The sequence below is a fragment of the Lactuca saligna genome, chromosome 4, assembly GCF_052625555.1.
Source record: "Lactuca saligna cultivar CGN05327 chromosome 4, ASM5262555v1, whole genome shotgun sequence".
Taxonomy (NCBI): Eukaryota; Viridiplantae; Streptophyta; class Magnoliopsida; order Asterales; family Asteraceae; genus Lactuca; species Lactuca saligna.
This window is the reverse complement of record NC_136420.1, coordinates 69,002,260-69,025,958: the sequence shown is the minus strand read 5'-3', so window position 1 is coordinate 69,025,958 and position 23,699 is coordinate 69,002,260. Positions and strand designations below refer to the sequence as shown.

At 35.8% G+C, this 23,699-nt stretch overlaps 1 protein-coding gene and 1 pseudogene across 3 annotated transcripts; one reads left to right on the top strand and one right to left on the bottom strand.

Moving 5' to 3' along the window:
* The first annotated feature begins 9,291 nt into the window (after positions 1 to 9,291).
* Positions 9,292 to 9,926, top strand: LOC145039725 (putative ripening-related protein 1; annotated as a pseudogene).
* Positions 9,927 to 11,894: 1,968 nt separating this feature from the next.
* LOC145042090 (uncharacterized) lies at positions 11,895 to 15,760 on the bottom strand. Of its 3 annotated transcripts, none has more exons than XM_078990454.1 (15): positions 15,525 to 15,760; positions 14,365 to 14,459; positions 14,148 to 14,249; positions 14,032 to 14,067; positions 13,830 to 13,940; positions 13,654 to 13,737; positions 13,446 to 13,564; positions 13,276 to 13,377; positions 13,010 to 13,126; positions 12,860 to 12,925; positions 12,662 to 12,782; positions 12,473 to 12,562; positions 12,367 to 12,393; positions 12,261 to 12,287; positions 11,895 to 12,171 (listed from the first exon to the last, which is right to left on the bottom strand). In XM_078990454.1, exons 2-15 carry the CDS (start codon positions 14,422 to 14,424, stop codon positions 12,028 to 12,030), a joined length of 1,206 nt encoding a protein of 401 aa, XP_078846580.1. In that variant the 5' UTR covers positions 14,425 to 14,459; positions 15,525 to 15,760; the 3' UTR covers positions 11,895 to 12,027. The 3 variants fall into 3 exon arrangements, with proteins under 3 accessions (XP_078846580.1, XP_078846581.1, XP_078846582.1); XM_078990455.1 differs by having other exon boundaries at positions 15,606 to 15,760; XM_078990456.1 differs by lacking the exon at positions 15,525 to 15,760 and having other exon boundaries at positions 14,148 to 14,266.
* Positions 15,761 to 23,699: the final 7,939 nt, after the last annotated feature.

The window sequence follows — 23,699 nt, the reverse complement described above, 5'->3', positions numbered from 1 at the left end:
GTGGTCGTCATCTAAATTCCGCTAGATGACTGGATCAAAACAACAACGAGGCCTCTCATCTGTTTATTACACTCCAACTATCTACCCATGTTCTACCCAACATATTAGTAGATAAAAACATACATTTTTATACATATTTTCAAAACCTGTATAGCATGCTTGATCAATACATTTTCCATATAACAGATGAGGGACACACACATAACATGTATTTCATATAGAAATAATCATATCTGTAAGATAGAAGAAAGTGAATATACATTCACACACATAACAACAAAATATACACATAACACGTATCTCGTATAAAATACTTCGTAGTTATACGTTATGAGAAAGTAACAACGCATTCACACGTATAAACGACAATAAACTTAATACACTCGAACCATACTTGTATTATTATTGCGTTTATGAAAGGTAATATACACTCACTTGATCAGAAGATGATCGGACAGCACTACGGCTTGCAAAAGTCGTAATCCTCTGCAGATCTGGAAGATCTCTACGAAAATCGAACTTCTCGCGGGCAGAGCTTCGGCTCGGAAACCGCACTTCTCGGGATCTTCGGGATCTCGGGAATATTACCGGGGCTTCGGGATGGCTTCGGGGGTAAAAACGCAGAGCTTCAGCACAAAAACGAGAGGAAATTAGCAATTAAACCCGGACCCCTCGCATCCTATTTATAGGAGGCTGGAAGCCCGAGTTACGCGGGGCGTACAGCAGTATGCAGCGCGTACTGCTTCCGAAATGCGTCATCGCATGCGTCATCCGAAGTGTCAACACTTTGGCTGTACGCGGGGGAGTACGCGGCGTGTACCTCGGATCAGATCTGTGACTCCCCCTTCGGATAATGCCGGATTTTTGATTTAAAAATAAATACAAATTATTTATCAAACTTTGGAAATTCATATCTTCTTCATACGAACTCTGTTTTCGACGTTCTTTATATCCACGGAAAGGTGAGACTACGCTCTACAACTTTCGTTTAGACTCCGTCGGCTAATTTTGAATTTATTTTTATTATTTATTTTTAATAGGCCGGGACAGAAAATTTCGTTATAAATTCATAACTTCTTCGTTTGACGTCCGTTCTCGCCTAGCTTTTTATCGCTTTGAAACTAACAACGAGATCTTCGATTCTTGTTTAGATCACTAAGGCTAAATATCGCTCTAACGTAAATTTCACTTTTTACGTTAATCAGCGGTGCCGGTTCTGTCGTGAAACTTCGACAGGTCATAACTTCCTCGTTATAACTCGGATTTCGGCATTCTTTATATCTTCGGAAACCTTGTTTCAACTACTACAACATTATCTAAATATATCAAGTTTATTTTACACTTAAATTTTTGACGCTTTTTTTATTCTTAATTATCAAAACACATAATTAAGCAATTAAGCACAAAACACGTAATACTCAAATAATACAATCTTATTATTTCAAAACGGGTTACAAAGGTTAACCTAGACCATTACATTGCTAAAAATGGCAAGCCCGGAAACACAGGCGTTACAATTCTCTCCATCTTAGAATGATTCCGTCCCCGGAATCACACATCAACAAACAAATGCGGATAGCGACTCAACATGTCACTCTCCGTCTCCCAGGTGAGGTTCGGCCCATTCGTGTGTTTCCATCGGACAAGCACTAACTCGACCATCTTGCGTCGCAACTTCTTAGTCTTTTGGTCAATAATTGCCTCTGGTTCTTCAATCAACCTTTTTTTCTCATCAATTCTCAATTCAAAAATTGGAATTATATCGGGAACTTCTCCCGTGAACTTCCTCAAATAACACACATGAAAAGTGTTGTGAATTCCATTCAGTTCTTCGGGTAATTCGAGCTTGTAAGCTTGGTTCTCAATCCTCTGAAGAACTTTAAACGGTCCAATAAACCTTAGACTCAACTTTCCCCTTTTTCCAAATCTTATAAGTCCCTTCCACGGCGAGACTTTAAGCAAAACCGAATCCCCAACCTCAAAAGTTATCGGTCTTCGCTTCTTGTCAGCATAACTCTTTTGACGATCTTGAGCTGCTAACATTCTTTCCCTAATTATTTTCAACTTTTCAGCAGTTTGATGAACCATCTCCGGTCCCATAAACTGCTTTTCCCCAGCCTCAAGCCAACAAGACGGCGTACGACACTTTTGTCCATACAAAGCTTGGTAAGGTGCCATCTTAATGCTCGAGTGAAAACTATTTTTATAGGAGAATTCTACCAGTGGTAAATGTTCATCCCAATTACCTAGGAATTCCAAGGTACATGCTCTCAGCATATCTTCAAGTGTTTGTATCGTTCTTTCACTCTGACCATCGGTCTGCGGATGGTAAGCTGTACTTAAACATAACTTGGTACCCATTTCCTCTTGTAGACTTTTCCAAAACCTCAAAGTGAAACGACTATCACAGTCCGATACAATCATTAACGGAACACCGTGAAGCCTCACAATTTCTTTTACGTAAGAATTTGCAAGCTTTTCCATAGACCATTTCTCCCTGGCTGCTATGAAATGCGCACTCTTAGTGAATCGATCAACGACCACCCAAATCATGTCGTGACCATTCTTTGTTCTGGGCAGTTTAGTGACAAAATCCATAGCAATGTCTTCCCACTTACCCATAGGCACAGGTAAAGGTTCTAAACTCCCGTACGGTTTCTGATGTTGTGTTTTTACTCTTGCACAAGTCACACACTCAGCCACATACTTTGCAACATCAAGCTTCATCGTCGGCCACCAGTAGTAGGGTTTCAGGTCCCTATACATTTTAGTGCTACCGGGATGAATCGAGTACATGGTCTTGTGAGCTTCTTCCATCAGAAGATCCCTAATTCCTCCTGACTTAGGTACCCAAATACGATCTTGGAATACCTTCAGTCCATGACCGTTTGTACCAAACACCAATGTTTTGCCCAAACGTTCCTCCTTCCGGTCATTTTTCTCAGAAGCTTCCTCTTGAGCTTTCTTTCTACTTTCTAAAATAGTCGAGACAACTTCAATTCTCAACTTTCTTGGCCTTTTCCTTTCAAGATTGACTTTCCGACTGAGACCATCAGCAACAACATTAGCTTTACCGGGATGGTAAAGTATCTCACAGTCGTAGTCCTTGAGTAACTCTAGCCAGCATCGTTGCCTCATATTTAACTCTTTCTGATTGAAGAGATACTGGAGACTCTTATGATCAGTGAAAAGTTTGCACTTCGTGCCATAGAGGTAATGCCTCCATATTTTCTGAGTGAAAACTACCGCTGCCAATCCAAATCATGAGTCGGGTAGTTCTTTTCATGCTCTTTCAGTTGTCGAGACGCATATGCTATCACCTTTTCTCTTTGGGTTAAAACACAACCCAATCCAACCCCAGACGCATCGCTATAAACAGCGAAGTCTTCAACTCCATCGGGTAGAGAAAGTATCGGTGCCTCGCATAGCTTCTTCTTTAGCTTCTCGAATGCTTCTTTATGCTTCTCACTCCAAGCATAAGCAGCTCCTTTGTGGGTCAAAGCTGTCAACGGAGTAGCGATCGAAGAAAAACCTTGGATAAACCTGCGGTAATATCCGGCTAATCCTAAAAAGCTTCGAATCTCCGTGGGACTTTTCGGTTGTTCCCACTTCATTACAGCTTCGATCTTCGCTGGATCAACCATTATCCCTTCTTGGTTGACCATGTGACCCAAGAATTGGACTTCACGAATCCAAAAATCACATTTGGAGAACTTAGCATACAGCTTCTCCTTCTTCAAGACTTTTAACACTTCTCGCAAGTGTCTGCCATGCTCCTCCTGGCTTTTTGAGTAAATCAAAATGTCGTCTATGAACACTATTACGGATTTATCAAGGAACATATTACAAACCCTATTCATTAAATCCATGAATGCTGCCGGAGCATTGGTTAGTCCAAATGACATAACCAAGAACTCGTAGTGTCCATATCTAGTTCTGAATGCAGTCTTCTCTATATCCTGCTCTCTTACTTTCAGCTGATGATATCCTGACCTTAGATCAATCTTTGAGAAATAACTCGAACCTTGCAATTGATCAAACAGGTCATCAATCCTTGGCAACGGGTATCTATTCTTTATTGTTGCCTTATTCAGCTCTCTGTAATCAATGCACATTCTCATACTTCCATCTTTCTTCTTCACGAATAACACCGGAGCTCCCCAGGGTGATGAACTAGGTCTAATGAAACCTTTGTCCAATAACTCCTGAAGTTGCATCATCAGCTCCTTCATCTCCGTCGGTGCTAATCGATAAGGTGCTTTTGCTATTGGCGTGGTTCCTGGTAACAAGTCAATTCTGAACTCCACTTGTCTATCAGGCGGTACTCCAGGAAGATCTTCGAGAAATACTTCCGGATAATCACACACCACTGGAATACTCTGCATCACCTTCTTTTCCTTCTTAGCATCAATCACGAATGCTAAATATGATGTACATCCCTTGGTCAAACACTTTCTGGATTTCATTAGAGAAATGATTCCAGAATTTACTCGGCGTTTGTCCCCATACACCATAAACGAATCTTTTCCAGGCGGGTTTACTTTAACAATCTTCTTCTTGCATAAAATTTCGGCATCATTGGCGCTGAGCCAATCCATTCCCAACACGATGTCGAAACCGTTAAGTTCGATAGGCAATAATTCCTCGCGGAACTTATTCCCATTCAAGTCAATTAAGATGTTTTTCATACGATGGCTAACAGGTACAAACTTGCCACTAGCAACTTCGACTAATAAAGCATCATCTAGTCTATCAACAGGCAAAGCTAGTTTTCTACCAAATTCATGCGATATAAAGGAGTAGTTGGCTCCAGAATCAAATAAAATTTGGGCAGGAAAATTGTTAACGAGAAAGGTACCTGAAGCGACATCAGCTTCATCCTTAGCAGCTTCAAGTGTCATCTGGAATGCTCTCGCCTTCGGCTTTGGTGGAATGTTGGGCTTAGCTGCCTCCTTCTTCTTCGGACAGTCTTTCAAAATGTGCCCCTCTTCATTACAACCAAAACACATCCTTTTGTTGCTCGGACATTCATTGGCAAAATGTCCAACCTTTCCATACTTGTAGCAGGTCACATCCTCGCTACATTTCCCAAAGTGCTTTTTCTTACACTTTTCACACCACTTCGCTTCTCCTCCTTTTCCCCCACCAAACCTTTTCGAATCAGATTTTGAAAATTTATTTTCTTACCGGAACCAGATGTTCCCTCAAACTTCCTCTTCTCACCAACCTAGACCTTGTTGGTGGTTCTCCCTTTGATCATGTTCTCAACAGACTTGGCAGCCCAGATGGCTGCCTCTAGAGTAAGTGCCTGACGTACTGGCACCTCGTACTCCCATGGAAGTCCCTTTGCATACCGATCCACCTTAGTCAGCTCGTCTGGAATGATACGCAAGGCAAACTCCATTTTATCGGTGAAGTTATTGGTGTATTCATCGACTGACATGCTACCTTTCGTTAGTGTCAGAAAATTGTTCTCCAATTCCAATAGATTTTGAGCCGAGCAGAACTTGCGCTTGAACTGCACCAAGAACTCTGCCCATGACATTTGCAGTGGCTCATTAGGTCTCAAAGTCTTCCCTAGAGTGTTCCACCAACGAACGGATCCACCTCGAAATTGACGCACGGCATAGATAGTTTGCAACTTACCTCTGCAGCCACACGTCATGAAGGCTAACTCCATTTCGGAGATCCAATCCATAACCCCAATTGGATCCTCCTTTCCATTGAAGGTCGATGGTTTGCAAGTTAGAAAGTCCTTGTACTTGCATCCCATTCCATCATTCCTTCCATCCTGGTTGTCTCGCCTAACGATCGGTGGGTTGGCTTGACCAACTGATCTACTGAAGTTTCCACCTTCCGAGTGTCCTTCATTTAATTCAGGCTCTTCCACACGAATTGACAGTTCTTCACGATTCTGTTGAAGCAACTGTCTAGTTTCATCCATCTGACGATCCAACATTGTTTGAATCATCATTTGCACACCAGCCATGGTTATTGGCTCAGGTGCTGCTGCTACGACAGGTCTTTGTTCAATCACTGGTGGTTGATTCCTGTTTTCATCAGCATTTCCAACTCCACTTCTTGTTCTCACCATTTTTGATCTACACACCGAATAAGGCGAAATTAGATCCTTATTCACGATAGATTTTCAAATCATCCTTATCACTCCGAAATGTTTACATGCTAGTTCTAATATCGTAGACGTACGCTTAGAATCCTACACACATAAGGTTTCTAGATCCGGTTGGCAACAAACCATAAATCCGAACAAATAATATCATATATGGCAACATATAACATTTAGCACATAAAACATTTTAGGCAACTTTCCTAAAATAAACTAGTGCTCGTGTCTAAAATATAACAGACACACATCTCAAAATTCCACTTAGCATTCTAAGTTTAAGTCTAGAAATCCTACAAATTCCTAGTTCGCTTAAACTAATGCTCTGATACCAACTGTGACATCCCCAAAATCTCGGCCAGAAAAGACCGATTTTCATTTATGCTTTTAAATAAATTCAGAGTAAATCCTTTTGATTTGAAAGAGTTGCGGAATTTGTTCCCAAAAACAAAACATGATAAAACAATGTTTACCAAAGCATTTCATAAAAGAAATGTATTTTCATTATAATCAAAACTCGGGGTGTCATGTTCCGATACAGACCAATAAGCATAAACGAATACATTACAAGTCATATAACAAATAAAAACATATGCAGACTTGCAAACAAAACAACTTGATGGTTCGTCCATCTCATGCCCTTCCGCCACTTCCTGTAATACAAATAAAACTGAGTGGGTCAGGCTTGGGAGCCTGGTGAGCATATAGGGTTTTCAACCCACAATAAATAATTAAATTAATTATTATCAACCAACAATAACCCAGTTACCCATTCCCGTTATTCTCACTTTACGTCCCTAAAATAACTAACACAAGGGACCTAATCTAAGAATATTTTCATCGGGGTGACAACACATGCTGCGGGGGTTCCTCAGCAATATAAGTCAAATAAGGCAACCATGAGGGGGATGGAATATATCGAATGAACACCCAAGTTCATTAACACCTACAGGTTATGAGCCTGCTAGCGTTCCACTGGACTGTCTAGAAAAGTCCGTGGTCGTCATCTAAATTCCGCTAGATGACTGGATCAAAACAACAACGAGGCCTCTCATCTGTTTATTACACTCCAACTATCTACCCATGTTCTACCCAACATATTAGTAGATAAAAACATACATTTTTATACATATTTTCAAAACCTGTATAGCATGCTTGATCAATACATTTTCCATATAACAGATGAGGCACACACACATAACACGTATTTCATATAGAAATAATCATATCTGTAAGATAGAAGAAAGTGAATATACATTCACACACATAACAACAAAATATACACATAACACATATCTCGTATAAAATACTTCGTAGTTATACGTTATGAGAAAGTAACAATGCATTCACACGTATAAACGACAATAAACTTAATACACTCGAACCATACTTGTATTATTATTGCGTTTATGAAAGGTAATATACACTCACTTGATCAGAAGATGATCGGACAGCACTACGGCTTGCAAAAGTCGTAATCCTCTGCAGATCTGGAAGATCTCTACGAAAATCGAACTTCTCGCGGGCAGAGCTTCGGCTCGGAAACCACACTTCTCGGGATCTTCGGGATCTCGGGACTCGGGAATATTACCGGGGCTTCGGGGGTAAAAACGCAGAGCTTCGGCACAAAAACGAGAGGAAATTAGCAATTAAACCCGGACCCCTCGCATCCTATTTATAGGAGGCAGGAAGCCCGAGTTACGCGGGGCGTACAGCAGTATGCAGCGCGTGCTGCTTCCGAAATGCGTCATCGCATGCGTCATCCGAAGTGTCGACACTTTGGCTGTACGAGGGGGAGTACGCGGCGTGTACCTTGGATCAGATCTGTGACTCCCCCTTCGGATAATGCCGGATTTTTGATTTAAAAATAAATACAAATTATTTATCAAACTTCGGAAATTCATATCTTCTTCATACGAACTCCGTTTTCGACGTTCTTTATATCCACGGAAAGGTGAGACTACGCTCTACAACTTTCGTTTAGACTCCGTCGGCTAATTTTGACTTTATTTTTATTATTTATTTTTAATAGGCCGAGACAGAAAATTTCGTTATAAATTCATAACTTCTTCGTTTGACGTCCGTTCTCGCCTAACTTTTTATCGCTTTGAAACTAACAACGAGATCTTCGATTCTCATTTAGATCACTAAGGCTAAATATCGCTCTAACGTAAATTTCACTTTTTACGTTAATCAGCGGTGCCGGTTCTGTCGCGAAAGTTCGACAGGTCATAACTTCCTCGTTATAACTCGGATTTCGGCATTCTTTATATCTTCGGAAACCTTGTTTTAACTACTACAACATTATCTAAATATATCAAGTTTATTTTACAGTTAAATTTTTTACGCTTATTTTTATTCTTAATTAATCAAACCACATAATTAAGCAATTAAGCACAAAACACGTAATACTCAAATAATACAATCTTATTATTTCAAAACGGGTTACAAAGGTTAACCTAGACCATTACATTGCTAAAAATGGCAAGCCCAGAAACACAGGCGTTACAATTACGTACTTTCGTTCGGTTTATGGTTGTCTTGGAATATATCTATTCTGGTTCATTGTTGAGGCAATGGGTTTGATTGTGTATGGAGGATATTGTAAGTTATATATAGAGAGGGTACGGTTAAACAAAAACTATCCATATTCTATCTAACTTCTAGTGAAATTATAATATGATTACTTGGAAGAATGACTAATTATTAACTAACTAAAATGGTAATTGTTATAACAAGATTGTACTACGTTTGTGAGTTATACAATAAAAATACATCGCAAAGATTGGTAAAAATATAAAGCCTTTGCACATGCCTGCCTTGGATTGGAAAACTAGGTTTGTCCTAATTAATAGTCCAACCTACACTGCACGCAATGTTGAACTTCGCAGATAAACATCCCTACAGGGACAAAATTATGCACAGCACCATATATAGTGGACAATTTTGTTTTTGTATTATATTGGTCAAATCAGTTGAAACAGCATCTGCAATTATTTTATTTTATGAAAATTAAAGGGAAATTGAATGTCTAAGATATATGCTTTTGAAAAACGTAGAAGAACATCTTGTCAATTCAGAAAAAAAAAAAAAAAAAAAAAAAAAAAAAAAACTTTGACTACTACGTAGGCTTGTTGTTGAGCCAAATTCTATATCAAACACAATCCATGTGCTTTGCTATTCATCCCGCAGTATTCAGTACCATTGTAAGAAGTTACTCACAAACTGAAGAAGAGAATGAAGAGCTTCTGTTTTCTTTTAGTATTGGTTTGGTTCTCCTGGCAGCAGCAACTTCATTAGAGATATCGAAGGTTGAGAGTACTTGCAAACCAAGCGGTGGTATAAGGGGAAAAAACCACCTCATGGAAAATGCAACCGTGAGAATGACTTGGTTTGTTGTGTTCAAGGTAAGTTTTACACCACATACACATGCTCGGCTCCGGTGACAAGTGAGACAAAAGCAACACTTACATTAAACAGTTTCCAAAAAGGAGGCGATGGCTGTGGTCCATCAGAGTGTGACAAAAAGTACCACTCTGATGACACACCCGTTGTGGCATTGTCAACTGAATGGTATAAAGGAGGGGACAGGTGCCACAAGTACATTACCATTAATGGAAACAGGAGGAGTGTGAAGACAATGGTTGTGGATGAGTGTGATTCTACAATGGGGTGTGATGCCATACGTGACTATCAACCACCTTGCCCTAATAATATCGTTGATGCTTCCAAAGCTGTTTGGAAAGCCTTAGGGGTATCCGAAAGTAACTGGGGAGATTTGGATATTACTTGGACAGAATGATATGTGAATCTCTAGCTTCTTGTAAAATGTCAAAAACCAATATTTGTGTTTTTCATTCGTGTGAATATTGTAATATCTTGGAAAGGTGTTTATGTAACTAAATTGGGTATTGTATTCTATACGAATTGTGGGGTGTAATTTGTAATAGAGGTGAACATACGGATCTACGAGACTTTTTTTGTCTTGGACCAGTTACTTGTCACTAAAATCAGAAGGTGGTCCGAAATCATATAAGATGCGCGCTTTTTAGTCAAACCAATTTTTCAATGGGCCTTTATTTTTGCATTGCACGGTTTTTTTATAGTAATAAATAAATAATGCATCATATACAAATACAAAAGCTAGATTATTATAATAATAATAATCTAGATTTTTAAATAACACAGTTTCGAAGGTTGTATGCATTAAACTTTTATTTTAGAACATCCTTCAAGGCTTCAACTTATTTTTCTTGTTAGCCAACTTTTTTTGTTTCAAAAGATCAAGCATACCCAAAACAATGAAGTAAAAAAGTTAGTGATCGAAATTACAGCTTCTAATAATAAACATCAAGAGTTATATATCGTGAAGTAGCATTTTTCATATAATAGCAGATCTATTAAAATATATTAGGTTTTAGTTTTAGTTAACTTAATAAGTAGGTAGTGAGAAAGTTGTGTTTACTTCCCGGTTAAGTGTCTAGGACAAAATTTTGATGATGTTTGTTTTGGAAGAAGTAAATGTATTCAGTCTTTTTTCATGTTTACGGATAAGATATGGACACTTTTTTCCCATGTCTTTAGTCTTAATAAAAAAATTATTTGTTTTTTAAAATCTTCTATAAAAAATAATAGTGATGGTAAAACTTTCTCAAAAAAAAAATTATTGTATGCTAAAAGAAAATAATAGTATAATATAAGTTCTTTTAACAAATAAGATAATATATATTGTTTTGAATCTGAATTTTAGCATCAGTCATAATATATAAATTTTCAGGATTGATAAAAAAGAGAGCACCTGATTATCTTCTTTTTTTTTTTTTTTTTTTTTTTTTTTTTTTTTTTTTTTTTTTTGCAAGTGTTCTTATGGAATGATATTTTTGATAGACTATCTGCTATTCAGAAGTTTAAAACTTCAACAGACATGGTTGAGAATAAAATCTTTTTTATATATTTACGTTCTGTTTATTTCTAAGGATTGACAATCCTTATGTAGCATGTTACATATATGCATCTATTATTGATACCATCAAAAAACAACACGACAAACTATTGCTAGTCAATTACACATATATATTAATTTTTACTAGCCATATCAAACACGTTTATAGACTTAGGACACTGGACACACATTCACAACTATATGACACACATACTATAAGATACATCACAATTATTACATTTTTTATATCATAATTATTACGAAGTATATTTTTAATAGGTGATGGTATCGTGCTTGAACAGCATACTGATACTTGATGTTCTTATCTCTTACCCCGGATTATCAAAAGTTGAACTTCATTGTGTGTGTCATTGTTCCATTATTGGTGTTTCTTCTAGATTCTTGGTGGTGGTGGCGGAGGTGGCGCAAGTAGGGCAGAGGCGGTGGTGGCTCTCACTAAATTAGCACGAGAACCTTATTTGATTTTTACTCGGAACAGAAGCCACGAGTGGGTCTCCCTAAATTGTATTCTAGTGATTATAATAAACGTTTATCTTATACAATGACTCAAATTTTATAAATCTAACTTAGTGTAAAAGTTAATATTTCATCATTAATGTCGATAGCATTATTATTTGCAAAAAAATTAACAATATTGTTCTATTATACGCAAAATGTTATCTAAGTTAAAGCATGTTACATTTGGATTTTGAGTTGGGGAAAAGTGATAATTTATATCATTATCATATCACATTCACATGTATCATGTAAAACAATAAACAACCGTGGAAATATAACAAAAAGAAAAAGGTAAAGAGACGAATGCAATAAAAAAAACAAATTTGATATAAACATAAGGTCAAATGGGCCTGAAGAGAAAGTAAATTACATTAAAAACACAGAGCTTTATGAACAGTCACTATATTTTTCAACTAAACTAAATAAATTTCATGGTCAAAACTCACGAGTCAGTACTTCCAATTGTTCTTTGTTTGCGTCTTCGTTTTCTTCTAAAGAATGGATCCACCCAGTTTGTGTCATCCTTTGCTGCTTTTTCCCACCGCTGTTTGAACGTTTTTAGCTCCATTGTTGATTGCCTCCTAATCTGCATCCCATATGTGCTTAAATTCATACTACAAACATTTACATTTAATAAAAGTTTCCAAGCATTTTCAAAAAGATAAATCGCCTTACCTCAGCTCGCATATCAACAGTGTGTCTCTGAAGAAAAAGAAAAAAAAAATGAAAACATAAAATATAACTGAAGTGGAGTTAAATTGAAAGCACTAGGGATTTGTACCTTTGTTAAATCTGAATCATATGGAGTCTACAAGAAAAAATAAATCACAATGTAATTAAATTAATCAATAAGTGAAATGATTAAATGGAATTAGTTAAGAGGAAACCTTTTTGGCAGAGGGTCCGCCTAATGATTGTATTCCCTGATGAACAACATATTCTCTGTCAACAATTCCCACTTTCTTGGATCTGTCCCCCTGAATGAATAGTAAGTAAATTCATCAAAATCTATAGTATGATGAAATTATAAACAAATACAAAAAACATGGTTTTATTGGTTGAAAGTTGAAACTTACCTGAGCACAATACCCGAGTTTTATATCCATTCCCCATCCATGAACAAGGTCATTCTGAATAAGATGCCAAGCACAATGCCATGCAGCCCTGGAGAAAACCGGAGCCATTCCTTCCACAAATCTGCAAAATTTAAATATCACATGTCTTGTTATAAAAAAATAAAAAGTAAAAGTATGTTGGTATTTTCTGCAACTTACCCGGAACATGGTGGGCCATTACTGGCATCTGAACATTTCACACTGCCTCTGCTGTCGTACACTCTTCTGTTTATTTAAACAAGTTATGGGCGTATTAAGAATAATTAATAGTTTTACGAGTATAAAGTGGAAATAATTAAATATTCTCACCTATGAAATTTACTTGTTCTTTTTCGTACTGTGATCCTATGATGTATACCAGTTGAATTTGGATCTAAGGCTGGCTGTGATATCTCGAATCCTTCCGTTCTAACAATATCCAAGTATCTGAAAAACATGTCATATAATAATTTACTACTGCCATTTTTCTCAACAAAAAAAAAAATCAGTATCTTTAAAGTAGTAGGGATTAAATGCAAGAAACAGCAATGTAGTTTCATATATTTGTTTATTTAGATTTAAGCATCCTATTATACCTTCGGGGATTAAAATGCTGCACACCAAGATCTTCATCCCAAAGAAATATATAATCATAAATAGACACTGCAGCTGGATGCAGAAATCGTTTTGCAAACCACCTGAAATAACTTTGCTATTTAATATACATTACAATCTCCTAATAAGAAAAATAAATTTGACTCCTTACCATTTTGTTTGGTTTTGAGCTACAACATGTATGGCATTGTTGCTCCACTCAAGATCTTGCCAACCATCCAACATTCCATCATAATGGAACAACACAATTGTAAAATTTTCTTCAAGAAACTGAAATTATCAATGTCAGGCTGCTGCTATTATTCACAAATTAAATATCCACATATGGATCATATAAAATTTTTGATTCATCATTCTACCTTTTGAACAATTGTATTCACATTACGCTTCTGTTTCAAACCCACTGGAATTGCCAGCAAGTTATGTGTAGTGGAAATATTAGCCTGCAAGCATAAATTTTACTTATATTTCTTTACCCAAAATACAAATATAGTACTTAGTTTATGGAAATAATTACAGTTAAAAATTGTCTAACCTCTGACTTTGAATTACTTGTTGACCATAAAGGTTTTAATTCCAGGTCTGATTTAGCTTCAATAATACCACGAGGTAAACCCTTCAAGCTTGTGGAAGCTGACACAGTTTCCTAAAAACCACATTAGTATATTAACACAAATCAGAGGACAAATAAACACAACCCATGGTCATATTTTTAAACAGATTGTTGTGAGCTGCACCTTTGACGTGTAGAACCGATATAATTTTGAGTCCAGCTGATGACACAGACAAATAAAAAAGTATTAGTTAATTAGTTTTAGTCCAATTAACAACACAGTCATTGGAAGTATGTTACCTCTGTCTCTAAATACTGATAATTGGTTGTTCTATATACAATGTATAACATTATTGTACAGACAACTCCCATGAATGATTTCATCTTGAATCTGCTAAGTTCCTGCATATTTAATAACTCTGTATGATGAGAGTTTAGAATCCCTTTTGCAATGTCAACAACGTAGATTTACAGAGTTTGCCTCGGAATAAAACTGAATTCAATTAAATAAGCTTACCCAATCAAGAAGGATGTGTCTCTTCTTCAATAGATTCCTCCATGGTTTGGATTCTCTCATAGACAGATACTGTTCTTATATGTTCTCATGCCAAACTGCAGCCATTAAATTGAAGAAAACATCAATAACATTTGACACCTTTGTAATAAATGAGCACACAGATAATTATCAGTGATTCAGAATCTTCAGCTAGACTGTTAAAGCCGTTATGCATTTATTATGGTATACGTTTCTCAAGGAAGTCAGGTATTGAGCTTTGGCAGGATTTATGACAGAGCCACAATAAGCTCTTAAGCAAAAGACAATAAAACATCATATGTTTGCTGTTGCACATCACTTTCAAGTCAAAATATTAACAGTTTGAAACTTCTTGAAAAGTAATCAGCCCTGATAATGCAGTATTAGGTAATCTTGATACGTTTTTATGAAAATTCTAAACCAATAAAGAACATACGACCAATTTGTGTGTATTAAATAAACCATGTAATAACTTCTTCTGTTTCTTTTGATATAGAAAACCGTGAGTTTGACCATCAAATGTCAGACTTAGATATTAACGGCAAATAATACAACAGTATCAGCTAGTAATCCTTGAATTTAGAGAGAGAAAGAGAGAAGATTGATGAATCAATTTAGTAGGCTTTTCAACAATTGGATCAATTTGCGTGTACGCCGTAAACCTTACTCAATATGTGAAAATTTCGAGATGCAAATTGTCTGCATGTGACTCCTAGAGAGAGAGAGAGAAAGAGAGAAGGAGAGGGACACACGCACATAAAAACAATTGTACACTTATTATATATAAACAAAACACTCGACCTATCAAGAATTTGAAATAGAAAGGCTGAAAAACAGCACAAGATATCTAGCTTTAACTAGACGCCAAAGAAAATCTCCTTCTAATCGAACTCTGTATTTTCTCGATATCTTTTCTCGTATCAACTCTTAGAAATCGATTTAAGCAAACAAAACGAAATACACACATTCAGGAAGGTGATTTAATCAACGATTCCGGAATTCGGATGACAAATCTCAATCGAAAATTACTATTCACACTAGATATTGTCCTTTCACACGAATCGATAGATCTCTGGTACATATATTTTGACGGAATCCAATCAGAGACTTGAATACTTAAAAACAACATAAGAAACACCGACCTCCGAGATTTGCAGATAAATCAGTAAAGTGAAATTGAAAATCTTAGCAGCTGAAGTAAAGCTCGGGGAAGAACAAATCACCAGCGATTGGAATCGGTATTTCCGCGAGAGTCAGATTACGCGAATTTAGCTCCGTGTATTGTTTCTGACTATAAATATACACACAGGATTTCTAGAGAGAGAAAGCGAGAGTTTTAGAGAGAGAAAGAAGGAGAAAAGTGTAGTAACTTGGGATTTCCACGTTTCACGGCAAAGAGATTTTATATGCATGCGTGTACCTCACCGATGAGGATAGATATTGTAAATTTGGGTCCTTGTTTCTTTCTTTTTTTTTTTTTCCTTTTTTTTTTTTGCATTAAATACCTCGTACTTAAATCTAAATTCACCATTTGGAGGATACACAAAAACGTCTTCTATAATCAATTTGCAAGTTTGATCCTTAGATTATTCCTATTTTTTAATCTCAGCTTAAAATAGCCATAGCTAGTGTTGCAAATATAATCATTGGAAGGTGAAAATGTAAGCAGTTATATAGGGATGACAATCCTTGATCCAACTTGTAACCCGACACCCAATCAACACGAAAATAAACGGGTTTGAATTGAGATTTTTGACCCGCCAACCCGTTTATTTCATGAGTGAGTTGGGTTATCTGTTTGGGTTCATGGGTCAACCCGCCAACCCAATTATATATAACATATATAATGTTTAAAACATATATTTAATTATTTATTAGTTTTGAATATTTGATTATCGTTTAATTGTTTTTCGATTCCAAAACTGCAAAACATCTTCGAGTCGACATAGCGTGCTCTAGCCCCTAAGAAACCCCTAATAACAAAGAAATTCAGTCTTCAGTCTCCAAACTCACAACTCCATGTCTCCCGTCTCCATCGATTGAGGCATTGAGTCATCGACTGTCGCAGTGTCGCACGCACACCACTCGTCTTCTCGTCCTCCGGCTGTCACACACCACTCGTCGTCGTCACTCTTGTTTATGACTTTATGTTGAATATTTAAGACTTTATAACTTCATTTTATTTGTATTTTTTAATTTCATTTTAAAATGTGTTGCTTATTATATGGGTTGAGTTCGACCCACAAACCCACGAATTCATATACTTATACGGTTATATGGGTTGGCTCGGGTTGATGTTTTCAACCCGCCAACCTACCAACCCATATATTATATGGGTTGGGTTGGATCAATATATTTCGACCCGTCAACCCGTGACCCGCCAACCTGAACTCAACCCAATTGTCAGACATAAGCAGTTATGTTTATTTTCATCAATTTGTCTTTTACAATAACAAAATAAAAAAATCAGTAGAAAAATACTTCAATTTTGTCATATGTTTGTACAAGATGCAATATAAGTTGTATTGTGATCATAAAAATATTCGAACACTTTACATAGAAATATTTAAATTGTGACGGCGAAGATAGATTAAACTGATCAACGATTACGATTGCAAAATAATTTATCACGTTGTAAAAACAAACATCAGCTAAGTTTGAAAGTGCATAAAGATATTATACAAAAGATATAAAACAATAATTAGACATCAAACCTAGTGTATAAAAGTGTAATCTTAAAAGACAAAAGTTCATAAATTGTTCCTGTAGTATGTTGAATTCTGAAGTTTAGTCTTTAACTTTAAAAAACCTCACAGATTGTCCATTTGGTTTCAAAACTTTTGATGTTTGATCCTTATTATCCACCCGTCATCTTTTATCCGTTAACTGAATAACATTTTCTTTATTTCACTACCTGAATGACCATTTATGAACTTTTGCATATATATATATATATATATATATATATATATATATATATATATATATATATATATATATATATATATATATATATATATATATATATATAGGGTTAGGTTCATGTAAGACAGCCTAATTTTGACCGTATGACGCAATCCTAACCATTCATTTTGTAGATAAAACAAGAAACATTTTTTAAATGCAAAATATTGAAATTTTTCAAAAAAAAAAAAATCAAATATTATTTTCGGAATTTATATTTTCCAAAAAAAATATAAAAATATAAAAAAAATACATTTTTTACATATTCTAGTAGAATAAATAGAATATTCTATATATCTGATAAATCTAGTATAATATTCTAACATTATTTTATTAGAATATTTCACGTATTTTAAAAAAATATATTTTTTTAGGTAATTAAAGTTCCGAAAATAATAATTAAAAATTTTTTTTTTGGATTGTTCCTTTTATTTTGCATTATAAATATTTTTAGATTTGGTCTCACGGTCTCACAAAATTAGCATGGTTTCAAATGAACCTGAACATATATATATATATATATATATATATATATATATATATATATATATATATATATATATATAATAATAGTAATAATAATAAAAGGGTCCTCTCTCTTTCTCTCTCTCACACACAGACACATGTAACTCATATGTGATCACTTGTTGTAACATCTAAAAAATAAGACCCGGAAATTTCATTTTTAATTTAATAAAATCAATATCCCAAAAACATCATCATAAAAATCCAGATAAACAAATTGTATTGATACATCATCAATCATCAAAGTAAATCACAAAATGCAGAAACATGTGGTGTGTGCTTTGCAATCATCTCAAGCTCTTCCATTTAGAACCATAAGTACCTAAAACAAAAACTGAAAATCATAAGCACAAAGCTTAGTGAGATTCCCAACACACCACATACCATACATAAATAACATAACGGGCCCCGCCCGAAGAGTGTATCGGGTCCCACCCACACTCGCATAATAGGCCCCACACACTGAATATAATGGGGCCCACCTACTGAGTATAACGGCCCTGCCCAAACTCATACAACTGGCCCTGCCCACTGAGTATAATGGGCCCCGCCCAAACTCGCATAACTGGTCTCGCCCACATACAAATCATACAAGCATAACAAGATACTAACATACAAAATAACCATTAGGCCCCTCCTGGTAAGCGTACAGTCACATACACATTCAAGAGTCATGCAAACATCTAGGCATCTAGCATCCTACATAACAATTGATGGGCTGACATTGGTGCCTTATACCCGTTAAACATGGTGAGGAAACTCACCTCACACCGCTGAATCTCATAAATAAGTCCCTAGCCGTTGGCCCGGTAAAAATCCTCGCGCTATTAATCACAAATAAATCCAATTAATAATTGGATTCCAATCTATAACCAACAGTCTAAATTTGGGTAAATGACCATGTTACCCCTTACCTAGCTTGGTCCAAGACTAAGGCCCAAACCTACCATCCAAAAGACCAAGGCCCAATCATGGCCTAAATTTCCAAATTGTTCCCGAATTCAGATTTATGACGACTAACAACAGACTACAATTGAACACATCAATTTAGTCCCGGCTTGGCCAAGCGCTTAGGTGCCATCACTAAATCATTGAGGGGCCCACAAATATCGTTTTTATCCTACTTTAGATAAAAGGAACGGATAAACTTTGACTCAATGCTCGCTTGCACTCACTCACCAAATCACACACAACAATATGTTTTATAACACCAAGTTACTGGTGCGTTTACATATTATGAATGTGCAACCGACTCGCAACATACAACTCACACATCTCGGTTTCAAGAATATAAGATGTTATCGTCTCACCAATCACTCGTGATAAAATCCATGAAGTGATCCAAGTGAGCGTGGGTTTAATCCAATGCTCAAATCATATTCATAAGCACTCATGAACGTTGCAGCAAACATTTGCTTATGTTTAATGCTCTTTAGACAATCTACACACCAATTCACGACAGTCTTCATTCATACCTACTTCCAACATATGAACGACTGTGGCCCGTTCAAATAATTTGACTGTTCTTAACCAATTAAATTATTCAGGAAGTCAAAACATGCAAGGTGAAACACAAGAATAATACTATTCCCATATGGCCTCAAACCTTTGAGTATAAATAAAACACCTTTTATTTATCACCATATCGATTACTCATTATTTGTCGTTTCGGGTAATCAACTTCTTACTTGAACTATAACTACACTTGTCCCATGCTCTTAGCATGCACACAATGTTTACCTATGGTCCTTACTTTGTGAAATAGATCAAATAAACACATTTCCAATCATACTCATTTCACAACTCCCAATCCTTATCACAAGTGTAAGAATATCAAATTCTTGCCACTTATAGAATATGCTAGATTCTAACATTTTATGCAATGTTCCTTTTGTAATGTCACTGCACTAAGGTCACAATGACTATTGCCAATGAATTACAAAGCTCTCCATCGGAAATTGTTCCAAGACAATTCCATAGATGTTATGTCTCTCACTCAAAGTACATTCCTTTGAACATCCTTTTGCATAAAGTTTCTAATCTAGACATAGATTCTCAATATCTAACACCCAATATGGAAACCTTTCCATACTTACCATACCACAACTTATTCTTAATAGAATCTTATCTATTCATAATAATGTCGATATGATCCATCCAATATCATACTTCCAACTACTTACAAGCGACCAATCCTCAGCGAACTTTAGATCGTCCTTTGATAGTTGTTTAATTATCTTAATCAAAACCGATTCTTGTCCTTTTCCCTTTTAATGTGCTAGACATTTGAAAAAATTTAGAATGGTCAAATATTATAGCATTTGCAATCGATCTTATACCTGAAGCGTATGGGACATGATGCATAATGTCTTACATGAAGATTTAATACTTTATCAATCTTCTGCCATAATATTTTATGTGCTACGTTCTCATAATTCGAACTATGAAGAGGAATGCCGTGATCATAATCGAAATTTAAGAACACACTATGTATCTTTGACCAAAAAGTATTAACATTCCACAACCTAAGCCTTTAGATTTGAAATGAAGCATAATATTCTCTCCATTAATTATAGAAAAACAACTTTACATCCTTACTACTTTGCAAAGTATGACTCTTGTTTTCTATAATTAATACTACTAACTTGCAATACTTGACTTAATAATCATACCAGCACAACTTTTATGCTCCCACTATCATGATGATTATTATCAAATAAGCACAACACTTATGCTTCCATTAGCATCAACATGTATTTAGAAAACAGCTTAACTTACAGAAAAACAATACCTATTGAATTTCTTAAGTTCATATTTCTAATACTTAATGCTTTGATAATCTTTTATCAAAGCTTCTTAATCTCATACACCTTTGTCTAAGATAACTCATATGTGTGTCTAAACAATTCAGACTAATTGCCAAATCTCACAATTCGGATCATGGAAAGGGATACCGTAACCATAATCAAATTTGAGAATACAATTTTACAATCGCTATCTTCTTAAAATCTCTCTTAGTGAAAGCATTTTCTCACAGTCATTTTCATGAAGGAGAAAATCTTATGACACTTAGATTTCAATGGTGTATGTGTTCTTATCCATACGAATTGTCAAAACCAAATTTTGCGACAAATCCAAACTCTTATGGACGAAACCTTTTTTTTAATCTTGATCTCTTGCCTTATGGTAACACGGCTGCCCACCATGTCTTCCAAGTAGTTAAGCAGCTCACCCTTTCCTATCAATGTACTTTTCATTGATCAAGGTCCTTGCCTTTTATGCATTCAAATGAGAACTCATAGGGCTCACATGCATAATTAACTCAATTGGAACGGCACAGAAACAAGATAATGTCAACACGATAGGTTGTAAACCTCAAGTCGTGTGCTAGTGATGTTCGATAAGGTTTATTTTGATTTGTTCTTGAAACCTTTCAAGACCATTAAGACTCCCACTGACTCCTTGACATATAAGATTCTCTTGTCAATAAAACATTTCTTGACAAACAAATATTCAAGAGTTAGTGTAGTTTTTATCAAGACAAAACACTTCACAAAATTGGTCCTAGTTGATCTTTGTCTTATCCAAGACATCACAACTTTCCAATCTCAAATGTGCAAGAATAAGAAAACTTTTTCCATATCTACATTTTATGAGTGTTATAAACCTTCTTAAGACTTGTCACTCAATGTCACAATCTTAACTTTAAGACTTGTTTTGGAACGAAGTATGATTGACTTCTTGATTTAACCATTTCTTCAATTCTCGATTCCTCTTCTCAGACATACAATTGTACTAAGATTTACTTAGAGGATCAATTGAGATATGGTTCTTAATCATTAAGACTCATCATAAAACATAATAAAAGGTACTCTCCCTTCTTCTTAGAATAGAGAAATTTTTATCTTTCTGCCTACTTGATTCTTCTTATTCGTTCTGCTATTGATTTAAACTTTTTTTTCAATCAATTCATAATTATGCTTAATCTTATAAGTATAATCATATTTACTAAACCTTTAGTAAATCATGACGAATATCTTTGTTATTCTTGTGGTGGATTTGATCAACACACAACTTTGTGTACTCGATCTCTTAGTCTTTCACTTGACACTTTGTCAATGAATCAGTCTAATTTCCAAATATGAAATTTCTCATTCACCGTGCAACCATGTTGCATGATTCCAAGTTTCTGTCCAATTGAAACTTGGGTGATGAGAAACTCTCTCTATTTGGTAAATTCTTGACATTTCCATAAATAACATAATTAAGAATCACATCCATTCGTTGTAGAAATATGCAAACATCAATTTTCATAACGATTTCATCGCAAGGAAATAAATAAATAAATGAGTCCAATCAAAATTTATTTTATTCATAAAAGCAGCGGAAAACATTTGTCCTTACAATGAAAAATCAACTGAAAACTATGTAGAAAAAAATTCCTAACACCTCTATCATAACTTTCTAAGCTCAAAATCTAATCTTCAAATCCATGCGATCGAGATCCATTTCTTCGTGATTAGACTTATCTTGTTTTTCCATCAAGCTTCCTCTCTTTTTACTGATCCTGCAAAACATTCAAATGCAATCTTATCACATCACGTATTAAGAATCAACGAATAGGAACTTAATGGAGTTAGATAGTGGATTTTACCTGAAGCACAACCATACTCTTTGACTCTCCCATCTTCTGGACTCTTCAGGCTCTTAGGGCAGACTTGTATCCAACACCCTTTCTCTTGGCACCAAATGCAGGTCGGTTCTCCTAAAACATCCTCGGAAGCATGGTTGGTTGACTTTCCCAACAAATATGCTCCATTGCTTTGCCAAATCATTTCTGATTCAGCAGCAATGAGCATGTAAGTTAGTTCAATGAGGTTTTCATCATGATCCATCATATAATACTTTCTTTTGAACTCATTATATGATTCAGGAAGTGACTGTAGAACCCAGCCTATAGCCAAATCATCAGAGAATGATGCACCCAACATTATCAACCTATCGATGTGTGATTTCATTCCTAGAACGTGGGCACACACGGGTTTACCATCTTCATGTTTCATTGCCAATAGGGCTTTAGTGACATTGAACCTTTCAATTCTTCAATCTTGTGGGTTAGGGAGAACAATGGGAGGAGGAGGAGGAAGTGAAGCATGATTTCTTGTTCCTCGATCGAATCGTGGAATATCATCTTCATGTGGAATGCTTGTTCCATGGGATTTGGGAAGACCATAGTTGTCGTACTTTGACATCTACAAAACGGGAGAAAACAAATTTAAGTTAGTTGATTGATTGAGATCTTAATAAATCACTTAAATGAGATATTAAGGCTAGGACCCAACACATTATTCCACAACTCGGGAGAGGGATTTCGTAACCCTAATTGCAGAACATTTGAAGGTAAGTGAATGACGATTCACTAATTTTCCACCATGAAAAACGAAAAACAGATTAAGTCTTAAATGTATTGAAAACTCCTAGATCCTTTGAGATTCATTGAACCTTTTCAATGGCATGTTTAAATATCAATATGCCCCTCTAGTTTGTGACTGGGATGCCGAGGATCACAAAGCGGGTTTTAATAACCATGCAAACTTACATGGTCCCCCCAATTTTACAGTCACCTATTCGATGTGCCGGTTAAACACACACGCTCCACCGAACTATAACAAACATTGAGTCATTCTTTGCTACCTTTTCTTAGAACCATTTAGTGTGCCGGTAAACCACACACGCTCCACTAACGTCTTTGCAAGGGTACAAAATGTAATTTCATGGAATTGCATCAATTCACTTTTGCCTAAAGTAACTAAGAGTGGGAATTTGTA